The sequence below is a fragment of the Hippocampus zosterae genome, chromosome 18, assembly GCF_025434085.1.
Source record: "Hippocampus zosterae strain Florida chromosome 18, ASM2543408v3, whole genome shotgun sequence".
In the NCBI taxonomy this organism is placed as follows: Eukaryota; Metazoa; Chordata; class Actinopteri; order Syngnathiformes; family Syngnathidae; genus Hippocampus; species Hippocampus zosterae.
In genome coordinates, this window is record NC_067468.1 from 14,274,922 (window position 1) to 14,301,444 (window position 26,523).

At 46.5% G+C, this 26,523-nt stretch overlaps 1 protein-coding gene and 2 long non-coding RNA genes across 6 annotated transcripts in view; 2 read left to right on the top strand and 1 right to left on the bottom strand.

Moving 5' to 3' along the window:
- LOC127590901 (uncharacterized) overlaps positions 1-26,523 on the bottom strand; it is a 203,720-nt gene that overhangs the window by 35,957 nt on the left and 141,240 nt on the right. The window lies entirely within an intron of this gene.
- The window catches only part of brinp1 (bone morphogenetic protein/retinoic acid inducible neural-specific 1), a 96,395-nt gene that overhangs the window by 16,530 nt on the left and 53,342 nt on the right, over positions 1-26,523 (top strand). For both annotated transcript variants that reach the window (XM_052050436.1, XM_052050434.1), the window contains one exon: positions 11,495-11,762. In XM_052050436.1, the coding sequence (XP_051906396.1) occupies positions 11,545-11,762 (218 nt within the window). In that variant the 5' untranslated portion in view covers positions 11,495-11,544. The remainder of the gene's footprint in view (positions 1-11,494; positions 11,763-26,523) is intronic.
- The window catches only part of LOC127590903 (uncharacterized), a 355,000-nt gene that overhangs the window by 14,619 nt on the left and 313,858 nt on the right, over positions 1-26,523 (top strand). The window lies entirely within an intron of this gene.

Here is a 26,523-nt window from a genome sequence, read left to right on the forward strand (position 1 = left end):
CTAAACATCTCTTTATTTTCGCGATAAGCAATGAAGATGAACAAAAAGTTGAACCAAGCAACAACACTTTTGTGGGCCGAAGGCCCACCTTACCAGCCTTCCGCAGGAACTAGCTGATGAGCTGCCCGGAGGGCGGCGAACCAGTTAGTCTATTATAAAAGGGCACACAAAAAAAGTTGCAAGGAACCATGCCTGATATAGAACAGGAAGGTGGCCATTTTGGTTTGAAGCAGCGACCTCTACTAGACAGGTACAGGAAATGCAGCTAAAATGCCATTTAATGTGGGCGGAGCATAGCACCCATGTTTGAACATTAGGAGGGCTCACCGCTGAGCGCAAACTACTTTCGGTGAACAAACGGTGGGATGACTTGGCAACTCCACGTGCCAAAAAGCCCGAATGGTAGGCAACAGGCTTGCGCTGACATAAAAATGAAATTAGGCCCGACTTTGTGCCGAGCATACGGGAGCCAGACCATCAAAGTGCGGCCCGTAGTGTCAGAGTTTTTAACAGAGCAGATGTGGCAGTTGACTTCGATATGGCGGAGGATCGGTCGCCGCCCTCTGCGATTGTGCACAGTACAAAGCGGCCTTTAGAGTCTTGATTTTCATTGGTGACACAAGGCACTGGGAATATGGCACCGTTTCGCTTTGCAATTCTTAATCGGAACGGAATTGAGATGGGAGTCATTTGGAAGGACCCATCTGCCACGTGTCTCGGCACATTTAGGCGACTTTACGCAACCCGCCGAGTCTCTCCGCTTGTTCTTCCGATTCGCTCTCATTTCCGCAAAATGTATGACTTTGAATGGAAAAGAAAAAAAAAAAACAGTGGCCGCTGGCAGGACACCGGTTCAACACTTCATTTCCTCCGCTCGCCCAGGAAAACGTCACCCCCCCCCCCCCCCTCAAGTCTGCTCATTAGTAATTCGTCAGGCGAGCGAATTGGAAAGTAAACAGCAAATTGGGAAGAAATGAGGTCGCTAGATTCAGGGATGGCACCTCATCAGAGCAAGTGCAAAAATAAACCGGCTGCAGCTGGACAAAAACCTCTCTGTGCATCATGCCACCGGTCGCTTCCCTCAATAAGGCAGCAGCTGTTCTCCGCTTTCTTCCTTTTTTTTTTTTTTTCCCATTACGTATATTTCCTTGTGATATATGAACAGCTGTCAGTAAAAGCGGGAAGAGATGAGTCGGCGGGGGCAAAGGCATGATTCCGTTCAAGCTTCATTTTCTGATAAAACCCCTGGAATGAGACTGGGCTTGTGTTTATTCTCTCGCGGTGAACGGAATAGGACGAGTTAAACATGGCCGACGCCTAAGCAGGTAATGCTCTTTTTTTTTAAAAAAAATCTTTTTCTTTATAAGTACATCTTTCCTCACTTCAACAGCAATTTCTAGTCGCCTCGTAACACTTTCATCAGCGCCAACGAGGCGACACCCGCAGCGAGACTTGAATCCATTACGACACGAACGAGGGGTGACAGATCAGCCGCAGTGGGGAGATACCTTGGAAACGCTGTCGAATTCGTCGGGTCGTAACAATGCTAAAGTGTTAATGGGAGCCGAGGTGAGCCCATTCTCCGCCGGGGTCCCATTTAATACATGCTGGAGATATTTTATTTGATTCAGATAAACACTACCAAGAGCGTTATCGTCTCCTTCTGAATGTTCTGAACTCCCGTCCTTGTTTTGTGCACTTATTTCACATGCAGGTGCTTTATTTTATTTTTTCCTTTCAAATATTGAGAAGGGGCGGCCCGGTAGTCCAGTGGTTAGCACGTGGGCTTCACAGTGCAGAGGTACCGGGTTCGATTCCAGCTCCGGCCTCCCTGTGTGGAGTTTGCATGTTCTCCCCGGGCCTGCGTGGGTTTTCTCCGGGTGCTCCGGTTTCCTCCCACATTCCAAAAATATGCATGGCAGGCTGATTGAACACTCTAAATTGTCCCTAGGTGTGAGTGTGAGTGCGAATGGTTGTTTGTTTCTGTGTGCCCTGCGATTGGCTGGCAACCGATTCAGGGTGTCCCCCGCCTACTGCCCGAAGACAGCTGGGATAGGCTCCAGCACCCCCCGCGACCCTTGTGAGGATCAAGCGGTTAGGAAGATGAATATTGAGAAGCTATTATAACTTTTTTGAAATCACATTACGGGTTACGAAAGTTTCTATCTGTGTAGGCAGTACAAATACACACATTTTAAGACTTTGGCGGCGGGTTTCGAGGCTACCGCTGTTTTGCTTCGCTCTTCTATTGACTGACACTTGCTTTTTGGTTTATTGTAATCATCTCACTGCGGGAGATCATCTCTGTGCTCATGCTTTCCCTCGGGGGGGGGGGGGGGGGGGCAGAAACCTTTTGGGTCGGTGAGCTAGTTTACAGTAGATAACATTCATTCATTCATCTTCCGAACCGCTTGATCCTCACTAGGGTCGCGGGGGGTGCTGGAGCCTATCCCAGCCGACTTCGGGCAGTAGGCGGGGGACACCCTGAATCGGTTGCCAGCCAATCGCAGGGCACACAGAGACGAACAACCATTCACACTCACACTCACACCTAGGGACAATTTAGAGCGTCCAATCAGCCTGCCACGCATGTTTTTGGAATGTGGGAGGAAACCGGAGCACCCGGAGAAAACCCACGCAGACCCGGGGAGAACATGCAAACTCCACACAGGGAGGCCGGAGCTGGAATCGAACCCGGTACCTCTGCACTGTGAAGCCAACGTGCTAACCACTGGACTACCGGGCCGCCCCAGTAGATAACATCGCTTGGCATTTACATGCGCCAGCACGGAAGAGCAAGACAGCGAGCACCTGTCACCGGTGTCCTCGGAGCTGCTTGGATTTGTGTCGCGGGCTCTTCCCGATGCATTATGGGACGCCACGACGCGGAGGGAATATGCTCGCGCACATTCTCGTCATATATTATTCCAGCAGAACAGATGAATGCAATCTGTCAAGGTGGCTGGCTTTAATGTCGCTCCCCTTAATGTCTTTTTGGCGAGAGACCGCGTATTCAAAACAGCTAACCAAAAAAAAACAACAAACAAACAAAAAAAAAAAACAACCTGTGCCCGCTGAGGTAAATCCAAGGAAAACAGTCAGCGGTTTCTCATCAATAAAACCGCAGGGTAATTAGGGAAAGCACTTGAAAGCCAATTTGTGACTTGACAAATGATCAATCTTCATCTAGCGCGGCAACCACCGTCGCGTGAAGCGGCAACGCTGACAAATTTGGTGACAAATAGGCTCATGCGTGGAACCGGGGGGGGAGAAATGTTTCTCTCCTTTTTTATATCAGCTCCAGAGACGCTGTCGGTGAACTGTACGAGCTCCGAAGTTGCTGTTATTTAAACCCTGTTGTAATATCAGAGCCATTGTCTCTTATGACCCCCTTCTTGCTGCGTATGCTCAACAGTCTGAGAAACCGCATCTGTACAAAGTCCTGAGTCTTCGTCGCTGTATAAATTCTAAGGCGAGCTTCACACCGCCGGCAACCCTATGTGACATGTCGATGCTTCATTTATTCCATACGGCAATAACGTGATGTCATCTTTAGTGGCGTTTCGATGAAGTGAAATCAAAAGGCCTCCAAAATATTTCTACCTCCTCCCACGTACATGGGCCCCCGTTCACGCTGGGCCAAATTTGCTCCCGTAAACGCGACTTTTTGAGTGACGTCGTCTCTTCTTCGGGGACAGATATTTTCACACACTATTCCAGAGTAAATGTATTAGCTCTCTAGTTGGTGAACAAGTTTTTTTTCCATTCCATTCCATCTTCCGAGCCGCTTGATCCTCACTAGGGTCGCGGGGGGTGCTGGAGCCTATCCCAGCTGTCTTCGGGCAGTAGGCGGGGGACACCCTGAATCGGTTGCCAGCCAATCGCAGGGCACACAGAAACGAACAACCATTCACACTCACACTCACACCTAGGGACAATTTAGAGCGTCCAATCAGCCTGCCACGCATGTTTTTTTGGAATGTGGGAGAAAACCGGAGCACCCGGAGAAAACCCACGCAGGCCCGGGGAGAACATGCAAACTCCACACAGGGAGGCCGGAGCTGGAATCGAACCCGATTACCTCTGCACTGTGAAGCCGACGTGCTAACCACTGGACTACCGGGCCGCCCCTTGGTGAACAAGTCTTTCGTCAAAATAAGATGGACAGAGCAGAGGCGGGTTTTTACACCTGTCCTCACGGCCCGCAATCTCCGATTTCTAAAATAATTGACTTATGGAAGGAAAATAATTTCAGCCTGGCAATGTTTTTATTTCCCTCGGCTGCCAGTTCCCTCACAGAGCAAATGAATGATTAATTACGCATTTGTTTTATTCCACACCATATTTTACTGCCTTTTCCGGTGGCCACCTCATCTGCATCACAGTGAAAAATCACACAGGCGCCGGCGCATCCATCGCTACTGATCTCACGCTGTCTCTGAAATCTTATTAATTAGTTTGCTTTATGACAGAGCCGTTCCCAGATTGAAGAAGCATCTCATAAACCGTCTCGGTGCTGTCGCGGCTAATACGGGAGCAACAATCATATAATCCTCATATGTCGCGTTCCCGACAAAAAAAAAACATCACAGAGGCTCCCTCCCCTGCCCTCCTCCCTTTTTTGAAATACATCAGCTGCCAGGTAAAACTGGAAGAACTGTGAGCAAATTAGTTAGTTGGCGCTTTAAAATCAGCTATTGATCTCTGAGCTTAGCTGATTGGTTGCCGACCACCTATGGGGAATTTAATTTTCAAGTGTGCTGCTTGTTCAGCCACATCTTGTGAAGGTCAGGGTGCCACCACAGCCATTTTTTTTTTAAGTACCAACCATATCGAGAGAGCGTAGTGGGGGTGGGATGGTGGGATATGGAATCAAGTCCAAATGAAGTTAGCGACGGATGGTCGTCGACTTCTTCTGTTACTTCCCGGCAATTGCGAGTGGCGGCCCCATTACCACGTCTTTCCGCACATGGCTGAGAGCTGTGCGATTAGCATTCTCGGAATTCAGATTTACGTTGGGTTATTCGCTTAACCGGACCCTTGAGAGTTGACGCATGGAGGTGATTACCTCCAACGAGCGGCTAATGTTTTGGTGTTTTCCACCGAGCGCCACCACATGAGATGCTTTTCTGTTGATCAATTTCTGGACAACAGTGTGCTCTTGAATTGAGTGTCCTTTTGATTTCAAGGGGAGTGTTTGTCCGGTAGAGGGAGGGAGTGTGGGGGCGGGGGTGGGAGGAGGAATCCAATAAGATAATTCAATATATTAATTCTAAGGGCGGCCCGGTAGTCCAGTGGTTAGCACGTCGGCTTCACAGTGCAGAGGTACCGGGTTCGATTCCAGCTCCGGCCTCCCTGTGTGGAGTTTGCATGTTCTCCCCGGGCCTGCGTGGGTTTTCTCCGGGTGCTCCGTTTCCTCCCACATTCCAAAAATATGCATGGCAGGCTGATTGAACACTCTAAATTGTCCCGCGGTGTGAGTGTGAGCGTGGATGGTTGTTCGTCTATGTGTGCCCTGCGATTGGCTGGCAACCGATTCAGGGTGTCCCCCGCCTACTGCCCGGAGACAGCTGGGATAGGCTCCAGCACCCCCCGTGACCCTAGTGGGGATCAAGCGGTTAGGAAGATGGATGAATGAATGAATGAATATATTAATTCTAGGCGAGCGGTGATGAACGGGTTGCAGCACTGCTGGAAAAGTTGGAAGGTGTGCCAGATGGATTCCTCATTTCAGGGAAATTGGAGCATCAGGAGCTAATTGATCTATGCGCATTTGGCTGCAGAGGGCACCGAAGCGTCTTTTCGGATTGAAACATTCATCACACATACACACACACACACACATACACGAGTCGTTTGGTCGTTTTGGCTCTGAAAGTGGCGAAGCATTTTGGCCTAAAAAGAGCCCTGCTAATAACGGCAACCAGATGCAGTGTAAATCTCAGACAAAGATACTTGCACAGCATCCCTGGTGTCTACCTGTCTCCCCCAAATAACTTCAGTCTCCCTTCATCTTCCTCGTGGCTGGCATTGAGAATTCAAAGCGGGGAGAACAAGACTCCCGATTCTCATGAAGTTTTTGGGAAATAAAGAGGGACACTGATAGAGGCTCTGGCCCACAGGGGGGAGAAGATGGGAATTGATTGACAAAAGCGAGTGGCGGCACCAGAATGGAAATTCAATCCCCTTGAATGAACCTGAATGGAGGAGGAGTCGGCGCATGAATAGGGCCGCTTTAAGACAGGCGACGGAGAAAACAAGCCCTCCCTTGTCCTGTCTGCTTGATTTCCTGAAGCAGACATCCTCCCTCCTTTATTTCTTATTCAACACGATCCACTCCGTGCAGCTTCCACTTTTTCTTCGCAGTCTCCTCTCGTCTTTGCTAATCCACTCTGCAAGAGAAAAAAAAAACTGTAATCTGCAAACAGCACAAGATGGCCATTATTTACAACATACCGCCGGGCTGTTTTGTGAAACGAATATCAAATCTGGCTGCGTCATGTAAACTGCGGGGGAAGAAAAAAAAATAAACCAAAACGGCAAACACAAAATGGATGAATCAATGTTCGCAGTAGCATGCTTGATCGAGTCTGCTGTTTTGTCCTCAAACAGGCTCCTTTCAAAACTGAAAATGAGGAAAATTGGAAACTTAGCTTGTATTTTCTTATTATTTTTATATACGAGTATATATATATAAATAAAGTGTGTGTTGTGTGTTGATTGCATGGAACGCTCCCATTTTTGATGTCCCGAAAGTATTTTTCACTCAAATATTTCTTGTCCTTCCATTGTACTGATAATATTAAATGACACAAAAACACGCTAACCTACAGCGCAGGTTGTTTGTACACTTGACCATGTTTATAAGTGACGATTGACAATGTGAGTGATGCTAATCAACTTTGTATATTTACCTTGATCAGGACTATTTTATTGCTGCTTCTATTAACGATGAAACTGCACAATTTTGCATGTTGCCATAACTTGACTTGGCACCTCACCTTTTATGTTTTTGGGACTCCACTTATACTGGAGGAAAAAGTGTCTACCATAGCCGCGGTATTTTCATCATACTTGCTTTGACCTTTGACACGCATGCGGATTGTCAGCTGGAAAATAGATGTTCACATTCTCTCGCTCTCTCTATTCCGTCCTGCAGCTGCCCAATTCTATTAAGCTTTGATCTGTATTTATGAATATGGTTCTCAAAGTTAGATGGCCTCCATCTAGTTGTCCTGCAGGTCCGCAAATGATTTGTTTGTCCTTTGGATGGCATTGAAAGGCCCCGCCTACATCTGACAACAGTCCCCAAAAGGAGCAGGGAGAGCACTATTTGGAATAGCACAATGTGGCATATTTACTGCGAGATGTGTGCCCTTGGTGTATCGCTGCTTCTCCATGTGAAAATAATGGTCGGAGATATCTATTTAACACACCGTTTGGACTCGATGCGTATATTATTATGACAACGGTCGACACGGAATTGGGTGAACATCTTATTTCCAGAGGCGGGTTTCGTCAGCCCGGTGGGTTCGTCAGTGCCAGCGCTCTCGCGACCCTGATAAGGATAAGCGAGACCGAGAATAAATGGATGGATGTTTGAGAGAAATGAATTCAATCTTATCATATTTGAGAGGCTTCCATGATACTCCAAAGCACACCTCCTCCCGCATAAGTGTAAAAATCTTGCCTAACTTTTGTATTACCTTCCCTAGATTTTTTAAACAATCTCCTTGGCAAGCAAAGACAAAGGAAACCCTCTAATCAAGCTTCTAAAACCACATGGAATTGGTGTCTTATTGTCTGTCTACATTTTAAAATAGCTTACTTAGCTACCAATGCTAGGTTGGAGTTAAAGGTGTGTTGCTATTCGCCAATAACAGGACGAACGGACCCATGGATTTTGCTCAAGGCTAGCGAGAGATCATTTAGCAATTTCAGTGCGTCTGTTGCCCTAAATCAAGTCTAATTATAAACACGGATCACTCCAATTATTACTGTATTTTGCCTAATGCTAACATGACTATTGCTAGCTTTGAAGGAACCGTAATACACTCTCATCCACGGCCTAATATTTTTCCCGTATTTTCTTTCATGGGTTTTTATAGTATACTTCCTGACCGTGTGTGTAAAACTATATGAAATAAATGTGTTCTCTTGGAATGTGTACCTTGCGATAAACAAGTTTGTTGTCCCCCCACGCCCGCCACCTTATTTCCCATTTGGTTTTAATCTTAAAAATACAAACAAATCTTGTCTCACTGGCTCGCTAGCTCCAAACCATTTGATATTCATGGCTCTATTAACTAAATCGGCGTCGGTTTTACCTGCAAGTAAAGCAAGGTTTAAGGAGTCACGCTGTACAACTATCCGCAGAAAACGCGGCATGGGATGAACACCATTTCATGGCGGCGGGTGGCATAAAGACCTTAATGTGCCGACGGAATCGTGTCTGTGGAAATAAGATGGAGGATTTATTCTCATCCTGTGACCAAATGAATGTAAATGTACTCACAGCAGGAGGGTTTGAGGATTCGAGAGAGAAATGACGCGCTAGGTATCAAAAATTTCAAAGCCTGCGGGTGGACCACGGTGCGGCTTGCAAATCCGTCATCGCTTACAGAATGCACCGTCGTTGTGCAAACTATCGAAACTTGTCTGATCGGTACGCATGAACATCGTCCCAATGCTGTGTCAACGAAAGAAAAAAAAAACATTGGGTGAGGAGGGAGGTTGCGGCAGCACGTCTCTGCCAGGAACTGCCAGGTGCTCAGTGGGTTGTGAGCAGATGCGTCGTCATCAGAATCAGAATCAGAATCATCTTTATTGGCCAAGTATGTAGAACACACAAGGAATTTGTCTCCGGTATAACACGCTGCACTAGTATCATCGTAAACAACAAAATCATTGAACCATTTTAGAGTATACCAGTAGTTTTGTAGTACCATTTTGTGGTGCAAGAAGAGTGACTATGTCAGTGACTGTTTAAGGAGTTACTGGCTAGAGGGAAGAAGCTGTTTAAGTGTCTACTGGATTTGGTGCGCATGGATCTGTAGCGTCTGCCTGAGGGGAGTGGCTGAAAAAGGTGGTGAGCAGGGTGCGGAGGATCCAGGAGGATTTTCCGTGCCCTTGTCTTGATTCTTGCAGTGTGCAAGTCCTCAAGAGTGGGTAGGGCGGTGCCAACGATTTTTTCTGCCGTCCTAACTGTCCGTTGAAGTCGGATTTTGTCCTTTTTTGTGGCGGCCCCAAACCAAACCGTGATGGAAGAACACAGGATTGATTCGATGACTGCCGTGTAGAACTGTCGTAGCACCTCCTGTGGCAGGCCATGCTTCCTCAGCAGCCTCAGGAAGTACATCCGCTGCCGGGCCCTTTTCAGGATGGAGATGGTGTTGACTTCCCACTTCATGTCCTGGGAGACTGTGATTCCCAGGAACTTGAAGGTCTCGACGGTTGACACAGGGCAGTTGGATAGTGTGAGGGGCAACTGAGGAGAAGAATGTTTCCTGAAGTCCACGATCATCTCTACAGTCTTGAGCGTGTTCAGCCCGAGGTTGTGTCGGCCGCACCATGGTGAGGAGGCGACGCGTTGTCTTCACACAACGTTCGCATCTTTCCGCGCACTGAACGGAGCAAACGCAACAGGATTTCCAAAGACGTGTCGGTTGATCATGGAAAGCCGAACTCATAGAGAACGATGCCCCTCAAATGGAAGAATGTGAGGACTTTGACTGCATTGCCACTTTGGTTTGCCGACGTCGGATTACGCCACGGAAGGCTTCGCAGTCTGACTCGTTATCGGTGATCTCTCTCGCAAGTCTCATCTCATTGGTCTCATCGTTATTTACACCACTCATTTTTTTTTTCCAAAAGGTTCACAGAGCTGAGATCACAGTTTTATCCCCAGGGCGGTTGCTTTTAGTTGGAGATATCTCGGGTGATACCAGTCTTGGAACTCATATTTGACATCTTGTATTTCTTCAATACGATCTTGGTCAATGAACTAGAATTGACTCCACAGAATACCGGAGGCCTTTATTTTTATTACATCTGAAAAGAAATCTCAAGAAAAGCCAATATTGGTCACTAGAAAATGCAATTTTGTCTTCTTTTGCGGCGCGGTAGGAGTAGTACCGTATGTGAAGAAAATGAATTACTTCATGGTGTACAATAAATCCAAGAATGGGCTTTACAACCATTTTACTCCTCACGAAGAATATTGCTAGTATTGCTAGCATCAGTATTTTTTTTATCCACTTGTGAGGATAAGGGAAGTTACGCATTTTTAAACAGCAGTACGAGTCATCTCAAGAGCAATGTGCAAGCTAGTTTTAAGTGCGCCAGTGATATTTAACGTTAGCTATCGAGTTGTCCATCATCTATTTAGCGGCCCCATTACATTTAGTCTGCTCTTTTACAATGTTATTGTCTAATAAAGCGTGAAATAGGAAAGATTTCACACAGTCACACTCGATAGCGCTCCGTCGGCCATCTCCCCCCCGCCTCCCGCGGCCAAGGGGCACGGCTCTTTCAACGCAATTCAAATTTTTTTCTGTAATTCTTTTTATCGTGAACTAAGCAACTTAATTTAACTTGCGACAGAATATGAAAGCAAAAGTCGGCACAATGAGAATGTGTCGTATTTTAATGTTCCAAGGAGCAAGATTTTGTTCATATTGTTCTCATAGATTTTATTTTTTTGTGAGTTGAGGACAGGCCTGCCAATTTTGTCCTTAATAATTTATAGAAAGGCGGCCCGGTAGTCCAGTGGTTAGCACGTCGGCTTCACAGTGCAGAGGTATCGGGTTCGATTCCAGCTCCGGCCTCCCTGTGTGGAGTTTGCATGTTCTCCCCGGGCCTCCGTGGGTTTTCTCCGGGTGCTCCGGTTTCCTCCCACATTCCAAAAACATGCATGGCAGGCTGATTGGACGCTCTAAAATTGTCCCTAGGTGTGAGTGTGAGTGCGAATGGTTGTTCGTTTCTGTGTGCCCTGCGATTGGCTGGCAACCGATTCATGGTGTCCCCCGCCTACTGCCCGGAGACGGCTGGGATAGGCTCCAGCACCCCCCGCGACCCTAGTGAGGATTAAGCGGTATGGAAGATGAATGAATGAATGAATGAATGAATGAATGAATGAATGAATGAATTTATAGAATGCATGCTAATGTTTGGTATGATGAGTTGTTGGCATGTTGTGAGCAATCATAGAGTCATGGAGGCTGTCTTGAGCAGTTTCCTTGCTGCTCGGCGGACATTTCATATTTTTCCACACAACCCGTCAGTGGTGATGTGAAACGCCATTGACGGTACGCCCTGAGATGGATCAGAGCAATGTCTGAACCAAAGGACCCAAGCGCGGAAGCGTTCTTATTTTTCTTAGAGCCCCTTGGGCAATTAACCTCATCGAGTATATGGCTGAAATTGTCATCTAATGACTGTCTTTCTCTTCACACTCCCTCCCCCTTCTTTCCTTTATTCTTTTCTCTCCCATCAGGTCTCCACATAATGGAGCGAGAATGAACAGAGAGCGGCTGAAAAAAAAGCATGAACTGGAGGTTTATTGAGGTCATCTGCTTCCTGTTTATATGGGACCATATAACAGTTCAGTCTTCCCGCCAGGACCCATTGGCCACTGAGCAACATGTTGCCAAGCAGTATGACTGGCTCATCTCCGACCGCGGACCCTTCCACCACTCACGAAGTTATCTGTCCTTTGTGGATAGATTCCGCCAAGGATTCACGACCAGATATAAAATTTATAGGTGAGTGTTCGCTGACGCCGCGCACTATTTTCGGATGGCACTCGCAAAAAGCTGCATGTACAATTTTAACCTACCAACGATGCATTTTTTATTGTCGCGTGTTGTCGCTCCTCATTAGATATTGATGAGGCTGTTGCTTGCTTACTTTGAATGCGAAACAAAAAAAACCCCATATTTTATTTTTATTATTATTTTTTTTTGATGAGCAGAATAACAATTTGGCAAGTCGCTCGACTTTACCGCACCGAAACACCCTCCATAAATAGAGGGCATTTATAGCTGTAGTTTTTATAGCCCTTAAGTCCAAAAGCTCCTCGTCGCGTTTCATTGCGTAGCCTCTTATGCAACCCACTCACAGCCAACATCCACATGCTGGTGGATGATGGCAAGGTGCAAAGCAGCTCGTCAGGAGCTCTTCAGGCTTCCAAGTCTTGCACAAGGACACTTGGACTGTGTCGCAGGAGGCATAACTTTGCAATTGCCAAACGGTCGCGCTGACCTCCTGAGCTAAGAAACAACAAATGCTTTCATAGCCATGTTGGAACAATGATCAGAGATAAGCGTTCACACTAACGCGCACACACCTATGGACAATTGAGTGTTCTATTAACCTGCCATGCATGTTTTGAGAATGTAGGATAAAACCGGAGTACCCGGAGAAAACCCACACAAGCACAGAGAGAAACATGCAACGGCCATGAAAATCGATGGCCCCCTCTTGTAGGTTTTGAATTGTCTCGACATGCCACAAGATGTTGGCAAAGCATAAGGTTGTGTGAATGAAGCGCTTCAACTCACTTAACATTGTTCCGTGCCACCAAGATCCCACAACATTTGCCGTAAAACAAAACTTCTACTGCTTTGGCCCGTAAACATAAACAGCAAATAGGTGAGTTTTTAATGCTAGAACCAGATCCTTTTCATTCATCTTCCTAACCGCTTGATCCTCACTAGGGTCGCGGGGGGGGGGGGGGGGGGGGGGGGTGCTGGAGCCTATCCCAGCTGTCTTCGGGCAGTAGGCGGGGGACACCCTGAATCGGTTGCCAGCCAGTCGCAGGGCACACAGAGACAAACAACCATCCACGCTCACACTCACACCTTGGGACAACTTAGAGTGTTCAATCAGCCTGACATGCATATTTTTGGAATGTGGGAGGAAACCGGAGCACCCGGAGAAAACCCAAGCAGGCCCGGGGAGAACATGCAAACTCCACACAGCGAGGCCGGAGCTCGAATCGAACCCGGCACCTCCGCACTGTGAAGCCGACGTGCTAACCACTGGACTACCGGGCCGCCCTAGAACCAGATCATTGTTTAAAAATAATAATAATCAGGGAATATTTCAATTTGCAAATCCGTGAATAGGCGAGGCCTCGCTGACCTTCATCGAGGAGTTTCTACGAATCATCTAGCGATTTTCCACGCATCCTCGAACTCAGAACTGCAGAAAAACCTGAGTCAGAGGATACAATGCAACCCATTCATCTCACGTTGCTTGTGACTGTTCCCCTCCCGGGTTTGTTGCATTTCGCTCCTCTCTTGGAGAGTCGCCACAGCGCCTGCCTGCTTGCTCTCCCCTTTGGGTTTTCGTACCCCTGCCATTGTCACATGTGACGGTAAACAATACATTTGCATAATATGTTTCTCAACTTGAGCGGGGATTGTTTCGCCCGGGATGGGATTCTCAGAGGCGAGACTTGTGAGCCGACGTTCGACAGACAGGGTGCAGAGTGCTGCATGGGTTTATTAAAACACAGACTGTGTTTGCACGGAGGCAGACTCTGGGGGGGGAAGTTGCTACGCCGTGGTGTCGGCTTCCCCTCCCGACAAACCATTTGTAGTTTTAAATTCAGCCATCAGCGCAAGGTATGACTTCCCTGTTCACAAGTCAATGAAATGAAAACGGGTTGGATTTTCTCATCTGTCAAAGCAACGTTTTGTTTAATCTCGAGCTGCAAAAGGAGTAGAAGACTTATCGATCAAACTAGAAAATGTGACATGCTTCGTAATTGGCTTTGAAAGCTAAGAGAATGCCGTCGCAGAGTGCCGACCTCCGTCCAGGATGTGACTGCTCAAAAAAATAAATAGAATAAACAATTTGTTTATTTGTCCTTGTGCATACGAGGATGCCATTGCTGGTTCACGGAATTAAGAAGGGACTATATTATTTTATAACCGCGAATAAATTTGGAACGTCATGTTGGTTTTTGCGGCCCAGTAGCCCAGTGGTTAGCACGTTGGTTCGATTCCAGCTCCGGCCTCCCTGTGTGGAGTTTGCATGTCCTCCCCAGGCCTGCGTGGGTTTTCTCCGGGTGCTCCGGTTTCCTCCCACATTCCAAAAACATGCGTGGCAGGCTGATTGAACACTCCAAATTGTCCCTAGGTGTGAGTGTGAGCGTGGTTGGTTGTTCGTCTCTGTGTGCCCTGCGATTGGCTGGCAACCGATTCAGGGTGTCCCCCGCCTACTGCCCGAAGACAGCTGGGATAGGCTCCAGCACCCCCCGCGACCCTAGTGAGGATCAAGCGGTACGGAAGATGAATGAATGAATGAATGTTGGTTTTCATTTTTCAGTTTTCATTCAATCAGAATGCTTAGGCTCCGCCCCCCGGTCATTCCGGTAACTCGACTTGCCATTGGCGCAACATTCTATGGGGCTATCGGGCTGACTCACTCGCATTAGGTAGTCCCCCCCCTCACCCAATTAGCTAATGTGGGCAAAACAAGATATAGGATGCGTCTCGCACCCCGTTGCGCCATGTGTGACTCCCGTGAGCAAGCGCACAGCCACCGTGGAGACAAATTGCAGTGAGCACTCTTAAACCGGCCAACCCACCGGCACAAATTGACTAGTGGGCGCCGGTTGTGTGTTGGAGTAGCAGATCAGCGCATCTTCAAGCAGCCATGTGGAAGCAAAGGAGCGACATCAGCTGCTGGAGTGTTTTGTCGGAATGAAGGACTCAACCACAACGCTCACCCGTAATGCGCTTCTCGTCTAAGCACCAATGAGCACTGAACAGCTTTGTAAATTTCCTTGGAGACTCCCTCGGCCTCTGCGATTTAGAGGTGGAAATTGGTCGAATCAGATTTGCAGTGGGACAAAAAAAAAAAAACAACAACCGCCCTCCTCTTATTTTTTCATTTTTCCCCTTGCCGCCTCATATCACACGCGATTAGCCTCGAGGAACAGTGCACGGACAAAGCCAACCTGATCAGCAACAAACAAATCTCTCATAACATGGGCACGGCGCTTAATTCCGTAGATGAACGCGGCTTGAGGAGGTGCCAGCTTCTTGCCTCGTTCTCTCAAAAGGTCAGCGACCATGGGAAGGAGGGGCGCGAGAATCCACGAGGCACCAATTACTCTCTCCCCTTGCACTTAAGAGTCTCCAAAAGAATTGATGCCGACTTCAAGTCATCATTAATGCCGCTTACCGTCATTCATCTTGAAGATGCTGAGCACATCTGGTGAAAAGCAGGGGTTGGCACACGGTTTCTTGTGTGGGATTCAGGGCTTTCCGTCTGATCCGGGACCCCAAAAATCTTTGCTAGGATAGAGGTTTTACAAAATAGTGTGGGTTCACAGGATTGCTAAAAGTCTAATAATAAAAGCAATTATCACTGCAACGGTAGAAGCTAATATTCAGGCTAATAGGCCTATTCCCATAAATTTCCCATGACTTGTGACAAGCAGCAGACCGACGACGGATATGTAGCATGAAGCGCATTACAGAGCATGAAAATTAATTCATTCATTCATTCATCTTCCGAGCCGCTTGATCCTCACTAGGGTCGCGGGGGGGTGCTGGAGCCTATCCCAGCTGTCTTCGGGCAGGAGGCGGGGGACACCCTGAATCGGTTGCCAGCCAATCGCAGGGAACACATAGACGAACAACCATTCCCACTCACACTCATACCTCGGGACAATTTAGAGCAGCCATGTCCAAAGTCCGGCCCGCGGGCCAAATCCGGCCCGCGGTCGAATTTCATCCGGCCCTCGGCCCCCGTCATAAAATCAGTGCTGTCTGGCCCGCAGGTTGGGCGCAATGGAACACGTGTTGCATTGACTGAGGTCTCGTAGACTGGTGAGTGATGATTCATAGAGTACTGCTTCCCTCTAGTGGCTAAATGAGTAATAGCATTCACTAAATGAGTAATAGCATTTAGACACTAGAGGGCATCACTCACGAGTTAACAAGACATCACTCCGTGTTTATATTGACTGATATGTCATATTTCAAATTCCTGTTTCAAATGAACCAAATTAAATTCTTAAGATTGTTGAAATTAAAATAAAAATGGAAATGTGAAACAGACTGGCTTACTAAAATATGTTGAACAATATTGTTGTTCAATGTAAAGAATGTCAGCCAAGGTCGGCCCCCCGACATTTTACCACATAAAATCTGGCCCCCTTGGCAAAAAGTTTGGACACCCCTGATTTAGAGTGTTCAATCAACCTGCCACGCATGTTTTTGGAATGAGGGAGGAAACCGGAGCACCCGGAGAAAACCCATGCAGGCCCGGGGAGAACATGCAAACTCCACACAGGGAGGCCGGAGCTGGAATCGAACCCGGTACCTCTGCACTGTGAAGCCGAAGTGCTAACCACTAGACTACCGGGCGCAATGCCAATCCAAATCATGGAATAGAATAACTTTGAACAAGACTATAGTTGCTTATGTGCAAGCAATTTTCATTCCATGATTTGGCGTAGCCAAGATAAAAACGATAAGGAAGGGAATTGCAAGTGTCTGAAAGTGGTGCGGTAAAATATGCATTGGCCCAGTTTTCCATCTTAAATGAGCTTTTTCCTCCCAGTAGAATAAATTCCTCCTTCTTTACGGCATTGTTGGAGACAGTGTGCTTTTAAATAAAGTGAAAGATTGGTTGCTTTATTGGATACCTGATATCTTTTATGCTTCTCCGCAGGTCATTACGCCACGGGCATATTTAGCAGATTGGACGGGAGACGTTTCAAAAAGAGCAATCAATCAGAAGTGTGCGTTTTCACCAATATTTTTTCATGTCTAAATAACATCCTCCAACCTCGCGTCTTTGATTACAGTACAATGCCGAATTGAGGCCTTCAGAATGCATTAATGGCCGACGGATTTGCATTTATATTGGATTTTGGCGTGGAGCGTACGAGAACCTGAGACGGAGCAAACAAAGAGCATCGTATGAAACACAGTGGTCGCCCGTAATGGAGTACAAGCGAGAGAATGAGTAATGCCGGTCTGAGCAAAACAGGCTGTTGCGATTGAGCTGCTAACAGAATCAGGCATCGGTACGCATGCGGTGTCGGGAGCTTGCCGTAGGGAGAGACAAATCACAGAACTATTCATCAAAAGTTAAGACTAGGTAAAGTACTGTAAAAATTCAGCCCGCTTGGCGTTCCTGTTTTTGGATTAGATGCCGCACATATTAGACATACACTTCATTTGCTGCCTGCTCGAGGGCGCGCCCCTTACCCAGACATTGGCGGTAGTGTGACACAGGAAGTAGGCTTTCTAGGCTACATGCTGTACTAAGGCATCAGCTTTGCAAACAATCGTATAAAATGATATAATGAGGATGATGACGAGCATACTCAAAAAATACCCCTAAAGCAACTCAGTCGTGCAGACTTAATTACTGGATCATAGTGACAATCAAAAACCCAAAGCCAGTGGTGACCAATTAGCATAAATCGTCGGTCAAAGTGTTAAGCTGCTCATTTGCACATTGTTGGCTGCGGGTGAGTCGCAGTGTGCGACTTTATCACCGCGGACGTGGCACGAAGACTCAAGTCTACACAAAAAAGCCCTCTTCTGAGAGTTTCCGCGCTTGTATGATTTTTTTGAGCCACAAAGTGTGCAATATTTACATAAAATGTAAAAAAATTCAGACGTGTATGTGGCAAATGTACATGAATAATAAATACTATATACACACACACGAGTATATGTTAAAAAAATAAAATAAGAAATATTTTATTAAGGCGGCCCGGTAGGCCAGTGGTTAGCACGTCGGCTTCACAGTGCAGAGGTACCGGGTTCGATTCCAGCTCCGGCCTCCCTGTGTGGAGTTTTCATGTTCTCCCCGGGCCTGCGTGGGTTTTCTCCGGGTGCTCCGGTTTCCTCCCACATTCCAAAAATATGCGATGCAGGCTGATTGGACGCTCTAAATTGTCCCTCGGTGTGAGTGTGGGCGTGGATGGTTGTTCGTCTCTGTGTGCCCTGCGATTGGCTGGCAACCGATTCAGGGTGTCCCCCGCCTACTGCCCGGAGACAGCTGGGATAGGCTCCAGCACCCCCCGCGACCCTAGTGAGGATCAAGCAGTTAGGAAGATGAATGAATGAATGAATATTTTATTTTTAAAAAAATTAAAGAAAAAAAAAAAAGAAGTCAATGGGACGATTCCTGTAGGCCGGCCACTGTTTCGTGTTTTCTCTATTGTGGATAATGGTTCTCACAAAGGAGTCCTAAACTTTAGGAAATACCCCCCCGTCACATTGCATGTACAGTATTCCCGGGTGCTTGATTCAATATGTCGTGACAAATGCCGTTATGCAAGCGCATTATGCATTGCGCAAACAGAAAATGTCATCGGCGTAGTTAATTATGACGAATCAGTCTGCAGACGGGCCTTGAATGAATTAGCCGTTTACTCATTTGCATTTGAAAACTTTCAACCTTGTTCTTCACTTTCAACTTTTTCCTTCAAACGCACTTGAACATTTACTCTTTTTTTTATGCTTGTATTTTTATTTTTTTTTTACCATGGCTCACTACCACCAAGGTCCACCATTCGTCTCGACTCGGCGTCTCCCATTAGCTGGGATGAGCGGTCCATAATTGGAAAGCTGATTTGATGGAGTCTGCAATTTTGCGGCAGCCATGTTTAATTCAGCAGGTGTACTACCGTGGTCGCCGTGGCCACAGAAAGCGACAGAGAAGCGGGTGAGGTGACAGGAAGTCAGGATGGATGTGCGCGTGTGTGGGTGTGTGTGTATGGGGGGGAGGAGGGTACACTAAGTGATGGACACATGAAAGCAGGTCTGCTGTATTTAGTATCAAACAGATGAAAGCTCGCGGTGAGGTCACGCACAGTGTGAGGAAAGAGAGGTTCACCCACACAACATTTACACTGTTTTGTTGAGGTTTTTTTTTTTCTATTTACATTTTTTAAATTATTTTATGAAAGCTGTCATTTCATCACGGCTTTGTTTAGAAGATCATATTTGCCGGCTTGTGTAACAAGTTGAGTCATTTTTGGACAAGCGCACGACGGGTGTATTTTTAGCAGTTGAAGAGATAATGGCTGTTTTCAGCCAAGAGGGTGAACCGCAGTCAGCCAGTCACAATCAACACAAGAAATGATGAAAAAGAGATTCCATTTTCGACACTGCTTCTCCTCAGTGGGCTTGCGGGTGAGCAGGAGTCCATCTTAGCTGGGGGGTGTTACTGGGACTCTCTTAAGTGGTTTTGGGGGACCTGGTGAAGCAGATTGTAACTCATTCATTCATCTTCCGAGCCGCTTGATCCTCACTAGGGTCGCGGGGGGTGCTGGAGCCTATCCCAGCTGTCTCCGGGCAGTAGGCGAGGGACACCCTGAATCGGTTGCCAGCCAATCGCAGGGCACACAGAGACGAACAACCATCCACACTCACACTCACACCTAGGGACAATTTAGAGCGTCCAATCAGCCTGCCATGCATGTTTTTGGAATGTGGGAGGAAACCGGAGCACCCGGAGAAAACCCACGCAGGCCCGGGGAGAACATGCAAACTCCACACGGGGAGGCCGGAGCTGGAATCGAACCCGGTACCTCTGCACTGTGAAGCCGACGTGCTAACCACTGGACTACCGGGCCGCCTCCAGATTGTAACTGTAAATTACAATAATTTACAAAAACTGTAAATTATTTAATTTTATTATTTAAAATAATTTTAAAAAACTGTAAATTCTGTTTTTGATCACGAGGCGCTTCGGACAATAGCTGCGCCTTCTTTGTGTCCTGCATTTCTTGTGCTCCCCTCGGCGAATGAACTCAACATGTCTTTTTTTGTTTGTTTGTTTGTTTGTCCTTATCTGCTGCACTATCCGTGCCACTTTGCTTTTGTGCCCAAAAAGCCCCAGCTGGAGGCCGACTAATCGTCAGCAAGCAAGAGGGCCGGCCAATTAGCGACGAAACAGGGGGGAGGCGTGAAGGGAAGTGCCGGGGTTAAGCGGCGACTAATTCACCGCGTGGGTTGCTGCCACCTTCCCGCGAGACGTTGGCAATCTCCACAACAGAGCACTCAGAGGAGGAGACGTCGGTTCTCGCCGCCGACGTTGTCTCACATTAGCCGCTTAATCTGTCTAATATAGTGAAAGAGCATCTGAAATGTTCATGTAATAATATTTTTGAAAAAGCTGTCGCGCCGGCCCTGAAGTTAATGGCGTTTGTGGCAGGCGCTGACACTTTTAATCCGCAGCCACGGAAGTCGCCCATTGAATTCCGCCATTCCCAGTTTACATTTCCATATTTAAATGCTATATATGGCCTTGTGAGCTTGTTAACTGCCTGTTGGAGCTTTTGTTTTTCATCCAGCCAAGGCTCCACATAACTTTTTTTTCCCCTTGATATATATATATATATATATATATGTATATATATGTATATATATATATATATATATATATATGTGGCGGCCCGGTAGTCCAGTGGTTAGCACGTCGGCTTCACAGTGAAGAGGTAACGGGTTCGATTCCAGCTCCGGCCTCCCTGTGTGGAGTTTGCATGTTCTCCCCGGGCCTGCGTGGGTTTTCTCCGGGTGCTCCGGTTTCCTCCCACATTCCAAAAAATATGCATGGCAGCCTGATAGAACACTCTAAATTGTCCCTAGGTGTGAGTGTGAGTGCGAATGGTTGTTCGTCTCTGTGTGCCCTGCGATTGGCTGGCAACCGACTCAGGGTGTCCCCCGCCTACTGCCCGGAGACTGCTGGGATAGGCTCCAGCACCCACCGCGACCCTAGTGAGGATCAAGCGGCTCGGAAGATGTATACAGTATATGTATGTATTTGCTCTAGCAACCTCAACTCGGTAGCACAACTGCTTCAGAGTCATGAATAATAATGCGGCGGCCGTACATGAAATGCTACAAGGCGGGGAGAATCTTGAGCTGCATTTTCCCATGCATGAAAATTGTAGATGTGTATCATATGCACAGTGAAAACAACGAATGGCAGTCCTACAAGAAAGGCTTTGCCACGTAGGCGTTTTAAGTACATATTACACTACGGGCATTCCCCCCCCCCATCGGCTGTATCCATAATCGCCATTCTTGGGTGTCGTAGGTCCATGTAAATAACTCCTCTTCCCACCTCGCCCACCAGAAAATACAGCAACAACATGTGCCAGACCATTATATGACATGAACATCGTTTATTTTCCGCTAAACATGTTCTTCGTTATCCTTGCATTTTCCTTTTCTCACCTCGACGAACAAAAAGCCGGCCGCGCATCCTCCAGCTCGGCGCGGCAGCTGGTAAATGCATTGAGCTTGATCGCACATGAAAGTGAGCGCTGTGTTTACAGCACGAGGCAACATGCGGCACTCTGTATTCCAAGCTAGCATAACAATGTCCGACATTTTCGTTGTTTTGTTGAGAGTACAAGCGACTCAGATGTTCTGTGGGAGGTTCAGAGTCTGAACTTTTATTATTATTGTTTATTATTATTTTTCCTGTTGGCGTACGTCGCAGAAAACCAGAAACGAGGCAAACTGGCTGGTGGTTACGTGGAAAAAAAAATAAAATAAGTGGAGCCCAAAAATATTTGTACGTTTGTAAGTGAGGGATTGGTACTGTAGGTCTTGTGCTTTTCAAAACTTGAAAAGAAATGAGAAGAAATAGTCAACGGCTGGCGCACACAATATCCGCACATATTTACTTGGTTGCTTAGTTTCGCACCTGATGGGTGGGCAGGCATGCCAGAGGCCCACCCGCTAGTATGCAAACAATTCAAAAGTAACATTTTGTTCATTACATTTTATAACGTCTGGATATATTTCTTGCCTTTTCGGAAAGGTTCATGCGGTTTTATTTGTGAATCCGTGAAATGAGATTTGCTGATTGTGGCCAACTTCAGCCTTCATTTCAATGGACGTCCGGAGACCCACTTGAATTTTTGAACACAGAATAATGCTCACGTACAAAAAAAAAAACAAAAGCATTGGAATTATAAATGTTTGGCCAACAGTAGCGCTTAAATGTATTCCAGAATCGCAGAGAAGGGCTTAATGTGTATCCAGCATCCTCTCTACAGTGACTTTGAGACCCCAAAATGTGTTTTTAATGTTCTGACGTCGGGGCCATTTATATTCATGAAGGCAGACGATGTATTGCGTGTGTGTGTTGGAAGCGCAGACAAAAAAAATTTGTCGACCTGCTGTGCCTCATCAAACCATATTCGGGTCAATCTGGCCAAAGATGCATTTCTAGGGAGCCTCGTAACTTTGAGAAAAGAAAAGCAACTGAATAATTTAAATGAGATTTTTTTTTTTAATTCTCTCAAGAAAGTATAGGTTTTAGAGATTTTTATCAAGACAAAGAGAACACGCGGCCTGGTATCTCGCGGCCATTTGTTCTGTTCTCCAGGGGCTCGCACAACAGAGACCTGCTAAGTGGCTCGGGCAAGACACGACATGGATCTCATTTTCAAAAGCGAAAGCTGTGAAGCAGTCGTGATCTTGTACATTTACACCGACCGCGTGTTCTTGATGACAGTACGAGCATGCTATGTATATGTATTATTAGAGTGCATGGCAGCCATTATGGAAAATATGACATCGACACAAAACATACGTGGTTTGGGGTAGATTTAAAAGGAGGATAAAATTGCGTGTTTAATCCGCCTCGTCGAAAACGCAGCGTCGTCAAATATGTGCCGATCTGTGCTGCCAACAAATCTCATTTCGGACGTAATGTTGCAGATAGTTTCGTCCAGTCGTGGCACGGAAGCGGCTCCGGATCATAACTGAGGTGAGCAAGCAAGTCGGGGGGGGGGGGGGGGGGGTCAATAAACTCGATGCAGCGGTGGTAATGATCTAGATTAAAAAAATATTAATAATAAAAAAAAATGAAAAGAAATGACTTGCTTGCTCAATTGTTCAGGTATGTCTGAAACCCTTCCACAATTCATTCATTCATCTTCCGAGCCGCTTGATCCTCACTAGGGTCGCGGGGGGTGCTGGAGCCTATCCCAGCTGTCTTCGGGCAGGAGGCGGGGGACACCCTGAATCGGTTGCCAGCCAATCGCAGGGCACACAGAGACGAACAACCATTCGCACTCACACTCACACCTAGGGACAATTTAGAGTGTTCAATCAGCCTGTTACGCATGTTTTTGGAATGTGGGAGGAAACCGGAGCACCCGGAGAAAACCCACGGAGGCCCGGGGAGAACATGCAAACTCCACACAGGGAGGCCGGAGCTGGAATTGAACCCGGTACCTCTGCACTGTGAAGCCGACTTGCTAACCACTGGACTAAATTATTCTATACACGTTTCAATACACCCCCCCCCCCGAATAAACTCTTGCAGCATTGCTTCTTTGACCTTTAGGTAATGAGACACAATGTAGACAGATGTAAGGCCACGCGCGATATTGCCTGTCACTCCGATTGCCTGCTGCAATGTTTACTGATGCCGGCACTCGCTTCGCTTGTAACACCTCTACGATGAAAATACATGAATAAAAACTCCATGGCTGCCTTTTTCGGGGGTGGGGGGGCGGGCGGAATGACAGCGCCAAAGTAAAAATATATAAATCAAGCCCAAGCAAACAGCTCAGGTCAAGCGAAATAATACCTGACCTCTCTCGCACTGTTTGTGTCTTCCTATTGTTCCCCCGCCCACCCCCTTGCGCACCGTAGCGTGTGATTAAGATGCATTCTATAATATTTGGAACACTTCTGGCCAGATGAATTTCACGGGGGGGATTTCACAAAGGCATTTCAATTGCGTCTCTGTCTGTGTGATTTATGGCTGGACTTTGCCTCCTTATTAACATGAAAAAATTGCCCCCGCCCCTCCACTGCCCCACCCAACCGTTTCTACCACATAATACCTTGGCAGGAACTAGAGTTCGAAGGGGTCGACGATTACGGCCGTCTATTCCGAAGGAGTCTCTGTTATTAATGCCCTCCAGGGAACGTTAACACAGAAAATTGCAATATAAAGTATAATAACGCGATGTTGAAAAGAAAAAAAAAAAAAAGAGCGCCAGATGTCGGCTTGCTTCATCCGCTGTAATTTAGCGAGACAAAAGAGATGTATAATGCAGATTACGAAAACATCTGCTCGGCCGGGAGGCGCTTGACTTATTTGCAACATTTGACTCTGTGACTGGATCAGCTCCACAGCCACTGTATGAAAATGAGTCCGATGTGCAATCAACCACTGCGAGGGCTGCAATTAAAATCTGTGGAACAAAAAAAAACCCCCCAAAAAACAAAAAAAAACCCCAATGTTAGTTATGCGCACTCAGAGCAAGATTATTTATTTTTTTAAAATGTATATAATTTATTTGGCTGGCAACCGATTCAGGGTGTCCCCCGCCTACTGCCCGAAGACAGCTGGGATGGGCTCCAGCACCCCCCGCGACCCTAGTGAGGATCAAGCGGCTCGGAAGATAATTTTTATATATATAATTTATATAAAAAATGTAAAGTTTAAAACAAGATCATAGGATTAACTTTATATCGATTTTATGAATTAAAATTAATGTCATTGATAAAAAAAATACCACACGCAGCGTGCCAATGAAGAAATCAGATTGCAGCATGCTTTTTACTGGGCATGTTATGATACAATCTCAAAAGGCCAATATTACTATTTAAATGCTTCCATTTTTGATCATCCTGGGGGCAGTGTGACGGAGGGCTCTGTCGAATCATGGAAATCATGTGCGGTCCGCAGCGTGTGTCTACACCGGAGGTGCTTTACAACCACCGTTGGTCACTTCACAGCCAAACGCAGGCCAGTGGCGCTACAAAGGGAGGTCTGTGTCACTGTGGGAGTGATCATAACCAATATCAGCCATGGCCAATCAAAATGACGCCTCTCATGCGGAGCTCTAATCGTGAACTGGAAGCAGGTGTTCAAAACATCTGCGCTGTGCAGTGGCAATTTGGAGACACCCTCCCCCCCTCCCGCCCCACACTTTTCAAATGAGTAAACATATTGACTGCTTCTATACCATCATGAGTTATTTCATCAATAAAGACCTTGAGGGAAGAAATGTGTGTGCCATACCACAAGCTGCAAGCCACTCATCAGAAAAAAAAATGTGCAAATGAGCCACAGAGATGAGCCACAAAAGTTTTAGAAGGAAAAAAAAAGTTTTATGGACTTTGAGACCAAGATTAACCTCGGCCAAAGGGACGAAAAGGCAAAAGTCTGAAGAAAGAAAAGATCTGCTGATGATCCGAAACACGCAAGCTCTTCGACGAAGCGCGGCGGAGATAATGTCATCGCTCGGGTTTGCATGGCCGCTTTTGGACCGCGCTCGCGGGATGTAACTCGTGATGGTCGCGGCCGAATGCATTTTGAAGGCCACAAAACCATTTTGTTTGGCAATTTACAGAGAATTGCATCGAAACTTAATTGCGAGAAGCTTCATCGCGCAACAAGACAATGACCCAACACAACATAGGACTTCATCCGCGGGGGGAAAGTGGAAGATCTTTGATTAGCGGACCGTTCAGCTAATTGAGCATTCATTTTTACTTCATGTAGAAGAGACCGAAGGGAGAGACGCCGAGAAACAAAGAAGAACCGAAAGAGGCTACAGTTAAAGAGCATTGCAAATGAAAAGCGCAACAGTCTGGTGGTTTGATGCAGTTCTTGCACGTTATGGTCGTGCTAACAAATCTTCCACGCTATTCACTTTAAGTTCATAATTTCCCGTTCCAATCAGTTTGCTCCATTGAAAAGGACAAAATCCGACTTCAACGGACAGTTAGGACGGCAGAAAAAATCGTTGGCACCGCCCTACCCACTCTTGAGGACTTGCACACTGCAAGAATCAAGACAAGGGCACGGAAAATCCTCCTGGATCCCCCGCACCCTGCCCACCACCTTTTTCAGCCACTCCCCTCAGGCAGACGCTACAGATCCATGCGCACCAAATCCAGTAGACACTTAAACAGCTTCTTCCCTCTAGCCATTAACTCCTTAAACAGTCACTGACATAGTCACTCTTCTTGCACCACAAAATGGTACTATAAAACTACTGGTTACTCTAAAATGGTTCATTTAAGGTTCAATGATTTTGTTGTTTAAGATGATACTAGTGCAGCGTGTTATACCGGAGACAAATTCCTTGTGTGTTCTACATACTTGGCCAATAAAGATGATTCTGATTCTGATTCTGATTCTGAAAAGTCGGGTGGCTTAAAAAAAAAAAAAAAACGGCTCTCTGCTTTGTTGTTGATCAAGCCTGCAAGTTTCTTGCTGTTGTCCTTCACTCACTAATCAAAAAACATACAAAATGTACCAATGGAGGCGCCACCAGGCCATCAGACAAATTCAGTGGAGTAATATTTATCCTAATTGCCTTTGGAGAGCCGAAAAAAATATGAATAAAAATATCCAATCAAATCAGAATCATTTTTATTGGCCGCGTATGTAAAAACAACACAAGAAATTTGTCTCAGGTAGTACAGGCTACTCTAATATTGCAATAACAAGCAACTGCGATCAACAAAGGCACGAGTTTATTTTATTTTATTT